This window comes from Grammomys surdaster, unplaced genomic scaffold (genome assembly GCF_004785775.1).
Source record: "Grammomys surdaster isolate TR1022 unplaced genomic scaffold, NIH_TR_1.0 130, whole genome shotgun sequence".
In the NCBI taxonomy this organism is placed as follows: Eukaryota; Metazoa; Chordata; class Mammalia; order Rodentia; family Muridae; genus Grammomys; species Grammomys surdaster.
This window is the reverse complement of record NW_021604588.1, coordinates 11,779,128-11,786,750: the sequence shown is the minus strand read 5'-3', so window position 1 is coordinate 11,786,750 and position 7,623 is coordinate 11,779,128. Positions and strand designations below refer to the sequence as shown.

General features: G+C 38.5%; 1 protein-coding gene across 1 annotated transcript in view; it reads left to right on the top strand.

Annotated features, from left to right (window-relative positions):
• The window catches only part of LOC114615452 (dimethylaniline monooxygenase [N-oxide-forming] 5-like), a 12,024-nt gene extending 4,827 nt beyond the window's left edge, over positions 1–7,197 (top strand). Inside the window, exons 5-8 of the mRNA XM_028761172.1 lie at positions 257–456; positions 2,944–3,296; positions 4,636–4,708; positions 6,834–7,197. Coding sequence (XP_028617005.1) covers positions 257–456; positions 2,944–3,296; positions 4,636–4,708; positions 6,834–7,197 — 990 coding nt within the window. The remainder of the gene's footprint in view (positions 1–256; positions 457–2,943; positions 3,297–4,635; positions 4,709–6,833) is intronic.
• Positions 7,198–7,623: the final 426 nt, after the last annotated feature.

The window sequence follows — 7,623 nt, the reverse complement described above, 5'->3', positions numbered from 1 at the left end:
GAGAGAGAGAGAGAGAGAGAGAGAGAGAGAGAGAGAGAGATCTCCCTTCCCCAGGGCATCCTTTTCCACTGAAGCTCAATTAGAGGCAGGGAAAAAAAGAAGGCTAAGGGGACAAGGCAGAGAGAAGTTAATTCCATTTCCTTGAGAACTTAAAAACAAAAACAAACAAACAAACAAAAAAACAACCAACCAACAACCACAACAAGGATCTGATTAGCAGCTAAACACTTACTAAGCAACCACTCCTCTCTTGAAGGTTTTCCTCAGCACAAGACAAGGGGCATGGATATGGAATCGGGTTTGGGACCATGGGGATCCCATGGACGCCACAGTCTTCACTCGTTATAATAGAGCTGTTCGAAAGGTTTGTCCCAGATACCTGATCAATAGACACATGGAGAAGAAGTTGAACGCGAGGTTTAACCATGCCAATTACGGGCTGCTGCCTCAGCACAGGTAAAGCTGGGAATTTTAAGCAGACAATACTTTTGAGTGAGTGGACTAGTTAAGTCAATTAAATATGTAAGCTATAAGTACATGAATGGGGGGAGCAATACCATTAATTCCTCATGGCATTTGTTTTTATGGGGAATATCCAGATTATTCCCTTCCTACTGAAGGTTTTTTGGGGATCCCACTAGTGTGATTCTCAACCTTCCTAATGCTGTGACAGTTCCTCATGTTACAGTGGGTGATTCCCAACCATACAATTATCCTCACTGCTACTTCACGACTGTAATTTTGCTACTGGTATGAATCTTGATGTTACTGTCTGGTATGCAGGATCTCTGATATGTCACTCCTGGGAAGGGAGGTCGTAACCTACAGTTTGAGAATCACTGCACTGAGGTGTAAGAGTTGTGCAGCCTGGGAAGTGAAGACTTTAAAACTTTGACTTATTTGAAATTCATACAAGGTCACTCACTACGCATACTCTTCTGCGAACTACTGTGTGTCCACTCTCTAAATTAAGAACTCTGATTGCATGCCTACCTTCAAACTCACCATCAACCAAGACGATGCACTATCCATATACAACACCCTCATGCCTTTTAACCTGTGCACCTGCACTGGCTTTTTGTCCTATCACATTTGCATGACCCCTAGTCTCAGCCAAGATAGCCCTTATCACTGAAAATTGCAATGTTTATGGGATCCTTAGCTTGCTTTCTTTCACCTCACTCAACACCAGCCATTTCTCAGACCCTGTCTTTCTTTTTCTTCTTCTTCTTCTCCTTCTCCTTCTCCTTCTCCTTCTCCTTCTTCTTTCTCCTCCTCCTCCTCCTCCTTCTTCTCCTTCTTCTTCTTCTCCTCCCCCTCCTCCTCCTCCTCCTCCTCTTCCTCCTCCTTCTTCTTGTGCTGCTGCTGCTTCTGCTTCTGCATCTTTTCTTTCTTCTCTTCTTCCTCCTGCTCCTTCTTCCTTCTTACCTCTCCCCTTCCCCTCTCCCTTCTTTTCATTCTTCTCCCTTCATTTCCTCTTCCTCCTCCTTTTCTTCCTCCTCCTCCTCCTCTTTCTCTTTCTCCTCTTCTTCTTCCCTCCATAAGACATGTAAGACTTGGTATTACCCATATATCTGCTCTTGATCCCATTTCCTTTTAATCCTAAGTAGCTCACTGGATCAAATTTTCAAATCCTATCTGTGGAGAGATGGCTCAGTGGGTAAGGGTACCTACTCCCAACCCTCATAACAGAATTTTATCCCTAGGATCTACATGATGGAAAGAGAAAACTGACTCTCACAAGTTACTCTCTGACCTCCACACATACACTGTGGCACACTTAATGGGCACACATACACATAAATAGATAAATAAATAGACAGACAGACAGACAGACAGACAGATAGATAGATAGATGAAATTGTTTAATTCCAGGAAAATATAATAAAGGTTTGACTTAATGAAAACAGAAAATCAATATTAATAGATATCTGGAAGTATGCATACATAGTTTTGTATTGAACCATAGTTTTGTAATTTCAGTTTCTTTTTAGGGAGAAATTATTCAGAATCTATGCGATATGTTTAATGATATTACTTTTTTACTAATATACTGACAGAAAAATGTGACTCTCTGCTACCAATTCATAATTCAAACCTTCAATTGAAATAAACCAAAGTTCTCAAGTGTCAGGGGTCACGAACATTCTCATTCAAGATTCATTCTTAAATGTTACACATGTACTTTTTAGGCCTTTAAAATATTAGCAACTTGTGCTAGCAGGATAGTTCAGCAAGTAAAGGCACTTGGCACCAAGTTTGAAACTGGAACCCACATAGTAGAAGGAGAGAATCATTTCCACAAGTTGTCTTCTGACCTCCACATCTTCACACCCACACATACACACACACACACACACACACACACACACATATCACTAAATAAATAAATAAACGTAATAAATCAGTAATTGGATAAAAATTGATGAATTAATGTCAACTGATTTTACATAGTACAGCAAAAATTAACATACATTTAATCCAATCACGTGGAAGGGAAAGACAGACAGACCTCTGTCAGTTAAAGAGTAGCCTGAGCAACAAAGTGAGTTTCAGGCCATCCAGGGCTACGTAGTGAGTTCCTGACTCAATAAATGACTAACACACTTTATTCCTTGAAAAAATATTATTACCTAAAGATATTTAGTAATGTGTTAACAAATGTGATCTGGTGTTATAACATTATTGCAGTTCTATAATTAGAAAGTGAGATTGAAATGTTTCATGGCTTGTCCAAGGTCTTCCAATGGGTAAGAGACTGAGCAAGTATCACAGTTCAGTTCTGAATCAGATAACCAGTTTTTACTAATGATCTATATTGCCTTCTGAGGATGCTGAAAAGCAGAATAAAAATTGCTGAAGCTATGTAAACACTTCCCATAGCTTTTGCCCATGCTACTACATTTTTATTAAGAAGTTGTATACTCATCTCTTGGTGCACAGAATTCTTGACCAGCAAAAAACAGTTCTCAGTGATGACCTGCCAAATCGCATCATTACTGGAAAAGTGAAGATAAAACCAAATGTTAAAGCATTCACCTCAACATCGGCCATCTTTGAGGATGGAACAGAGGAGAACATAGACGTTGTCATCTTTGCCACAGGCTACAGATTGTCATTCCCTTTCTTGAGTGATGACTCAGGAATCCTAGACAGCCAGTACTCCATGTTTAAATATGTCTTCCCTCCTGAGCTAGAGAAGCCAACGCTAGCCTTCATTGGGATCCTCCAGCCAGCAGGAGCCATCATCCCCACATCTGAGCTCCAAAGCCGATGGGTTGTGAGTGTGTTCACAGGTATGTACTTGTCTTGCCATGAATATAGTATGTTCCAAACTTTTTTGTGATTTAAAAGTAACACAGAGGTCTACTATTCTGTTGATCTCTTTCATTCTAATTAAATTGTCTAAAATTTCACTGTTAAAAATAAACTACCTTGGGTTCCTCTGAAGGTTGATACTTCTTTTTTAAGAGAATTCTATTAAAATGAAAACACAAATTATAAAAATTTTAAAACCAAGAAAATCATAATGAGAGTATATTTTAATGTAACTGCCTACTTATCTGTTTCTTTTTAACAGAAAACTAACTTAGAGTGAGGCTTTATGGGTGCAGAAATGGTCCAAAGTAGGAAAACAAACAAGAGATAAACCACCTGAGACACATTTCAGAAATGTAGTAACCAACTCCAAGTTTGTAGTCCATAGTCTCAATTCGTTTCTCAAATAATTACCCAAAGTGATGCTCTGAGCAAAACAAATTCACCATTAGGATGAAATCAAGGTCAGTTTTGGAGGAAATTTCCTGGCAGTGTCTGAGAGCTTTAATCTGTTTCCTTTGTGCAAATGGAATCCTAGATTATATGAATACTGGGGCAGGACTGTTCAAGCAGATAGTGAAGAGATGTTGGAGGAGGAAAAAAGTGGGTGGAGAAAGACTTGGGCAAAAAGAAGTGTGCACAAGTCAGATACATGCACAGTAGCAATTTAAAGAGCTGCATGAATTTTCAATCCTTCAGTTCTGTTCCTTTCATGCTTTCCACACTCGTGTTTGAAACTGTATTTTGAAACATCTGAGGATACTTGTGTGACACCTGGTGAATCAACAAGGCAAACAGTCTATAAGCATCGTGTCTGCTACTCTCTGTCTTGTCTCTCTAGCACAACCTAACATTCTGTTTGTTGTATCTTCTTTGTCCATGACACATTCATGCATACAAAATTTTTGCCTGCAATTACTTGCTCTCCTTTAAAAATGTAGTTATCACAGTTCAGGGGGTCTTTTCCGTCAGTGTGTACTTGTGGAAAGCACAATGAAAACTAAGAGATGTTCTTAAAGGCATTCATAGTAGTCAAGGATGTTGAGTGTACATTTAAACTAAGAAAAGTTTAAACACTTTTTATCTTAAAGGAAAGTTAGATTACCCTAAGGGACATCCTGGGCATGATTGTGTAAAAGAAATTCTCTTCCTTTGGAATTTTTTAAACATGAGGCTTTGATTATTAATTTTATAGAGGTCTGACGATATTTTGAAACCATTTGTGTGTGTGTGTGTGTGTGTGTGTGTGTGTGTGTGTGTGTGTGTATACCTTGGTCCTTGTGTCAACCCTCCAATGTTTATACATTGTTTTCTCAGGAGTAAACAAGTTGCCTTCAAGGACAGCCATGATGGCCGACATCAACAGAAAAGCTCGAACAGTGGCCAAAGAGTAAGGAGCCTAATTTTCTGTTAAAGTAAATGAAACATGTTCAGAGGAGGATATTTGATTTTGCTTTTTATATAATTTGCACCTACATGAACCCTAATATGATAATTTTAGTTCAGTGATGTCATGTTGACATTTTTCCCATGGATCTGATTGTGGAAACTAAATCAGACACGACATGTTAAATAATCACAGAGTAGGATGTAATTTCACTGTGAAAACAAGAATAGATATTTAAAAACCCTAAACCTGTACCTACCAGATATACCACTTTGAAGTATTTACCCAAAAGACTCCAGGCCAACACATCACAGAGTCAAACTGCTTATCAGTATATATATTGTAATCCCTTGACACAGTAGCTAGGTTAGAGACACAATGCAGGTGTCCACGGGAATAGAGTGAAAATGTATATTGTGTTCACAATGGAGTTTTTAGTCCTAAATAAGAGTAAGATATACCACTCACAAGAATATAGACATAAATGAAAAGGGTGTTGTATTGTATTTTTCTCTCACTTGTTGGTTCCAGACAGTACAGATACATACAATCATATGTGCTGTTTACATGGAAATAGGAACAAAACAATCTGGGTAACTAAAGGGAAATAGAGGGTGAGAGACAAAGGGTAGGGAAGTCAGGGGTTGTATGCTCAAGATACATCATATACTTGCATGAAAGTTCTCTTAGGTAACCCTGTGTAATTTTTAAAAAACAGAACAAAGAAGGGTGCATCACACCCAGAAAATAGCATCCTGCAGCCCTTCTCTCCCTCTTCCGGTTGATCGTGTTTACCTTCTGTTCCTCCTTGGTATTCTCTAAGCCTTGGAGGGCGTGATACAAATATCCTGCTTAGGGATAGCTTAGATGTTGCTTCTTCTTAGATCCCTGAGTCATGAATTCACCACTGCTCATTACAAAGAGAAACTGCTCGGTCAAGGCTGAGAGTAGCAATATTTGTCTAAGTGTATAAACACAGATATATAGAAGGCAGTTTGGAGTCACACAAGTTTTACTACAAAATAGTCAATTCTCTCCTATTGCCTCGAAACTCTTTATTCATGGAGTTACGACTGAGTTTCTAGGATGAGGCATGTACTTCCTCCTGTGGATCCTCAGATCCAATCAGAGGGTGGTTGGTTGCTCCCTTATCAGACTTGCTGCTGTTGTACCAGTGGGCAGGGCTTGCCTGACTGGTTGGTATTGACGTTCACTAAGGGTCACAGCCGGGTAAGATCAGTGATGACCGTTCTTCCCCTGCAGTCGAGAATTCGGTAATAAATGCTTTAGTACTGCTTTATTTAGCCTTATTACATTTATTTCTAACTTACTTGGTTACCTTTATTCACTTTTTACTATGTTTATCTTAAATGATACAAATTTATCTCCTCTCGACACTGTGAAAAGTTTTAATATCTTTTTTAAATTGGAGCATTTTTTATTTGTGTTTCTTTTACCCAGGGATAATTTAACAGAGTGGCTTCTTGTTTGGTATTCTTTTGTTTTGAGATAGGGCCTCATTTGATAGCCTAAGCTAATTTGAACTCACTGCATACCCCAGGCTGACCTTGAACTTATTGTGATTCTCTTTCCATGGCCCCCGAATACTGGGACTACAAGTACGTGTCACTGTGCCAGCTTGCAGAGGGGCCTTTAATTCTCAAGTATTTGAAAATTACAAAAAATAGATAGTAACTTATAATTATCTAGGAATATCCAAAGGAAGAATTGTATACAGAATTAGTACATGGAGAAGATATTTTATGTAGTTTGGAATCATGAAGTAAGCAATAGAGGTTCATACACTGTGACTTATATACTCCTTGGTAATTTAATTCATACAATAAAACTGGATTCTGTACTTACAAGGGAAATCCAGATATAAGACGTCATTCCTTTTTATATATGCCAGTCACTCTGCTAGGTACATGAGAACTTTAAAACCCTCAGAGATTTACATCATGTGTTAAGAGACCATAGTGTGCCTAAGGGAGATGAGGAAATGTATTAAATTAAAAATTGACACCTGTAAAGCATTGAAGAAGCAAATAAAAGCAAATTGTCCTGGAAATTTAGGGACAACAGTGACTGAAATCTGATGCTTGTTGTCTTTCCTTCCACAATCCAGCTCTAAGAAAAGTCTCAGAGACACTCGCCGAGTGCAGTTCATCGACTACATGGATGAAATTGCTTCTGAGATGGGTGTCAAACCCAACCTGCTCTCTCTCCTTCTCTGGGATACAAAGCTCGCCAAGGAGATTTTCTGGGGTCCTTGTACCTCCTACCAGTACCGTCTACAGGGGCCAGGGAAATGGGCGGGGGCTCGGGAAGCCATTCTCACTCAGAGAGAAAGGATGCTCAAGCCCCTGAGAACCCGTGTGGTCAAACACCTTCAGACCTCCCTCTCTCATCTGTTCTGGGTCAAAAGTGTTTCTGTTATAGTTTTCTTCTTTATTTCCATATTAGCTATCATGTATACCACAAGTCACTAACCTCATATTGACATAGATATTTATGCAACTAGAGAGTAAACTACTGTTAATTAAATTGTATATCTAAAGGGAAACATGTTTATTAAGCAAATTTTACAGCTGAATTTTCAAATGCACACACAATCACTCTAATAATGACTTAATAAGGAGAGGTTGAAAGGGTACAGTTATTATCATTTTACTCCCAAACATACTTTGAAATAATTTGAGAAGTTTATATGTAACATGACCATGAAGAATAACTAAAAATAGAATAAATTTGTTTTATTAAAATCTCAGAGACTGTTTAAGCAGAAAAAAAAACCTTAAAAGTACATTTGATAATCTCAAAACATCTTCCCCATTCTGAACCCCTAGAAAATCATAGCTGTTTCAAGTGGTTCGTTGGTTGGTTGGTTGGTTGGTTGGTGCTTAGTTTTAAGACTT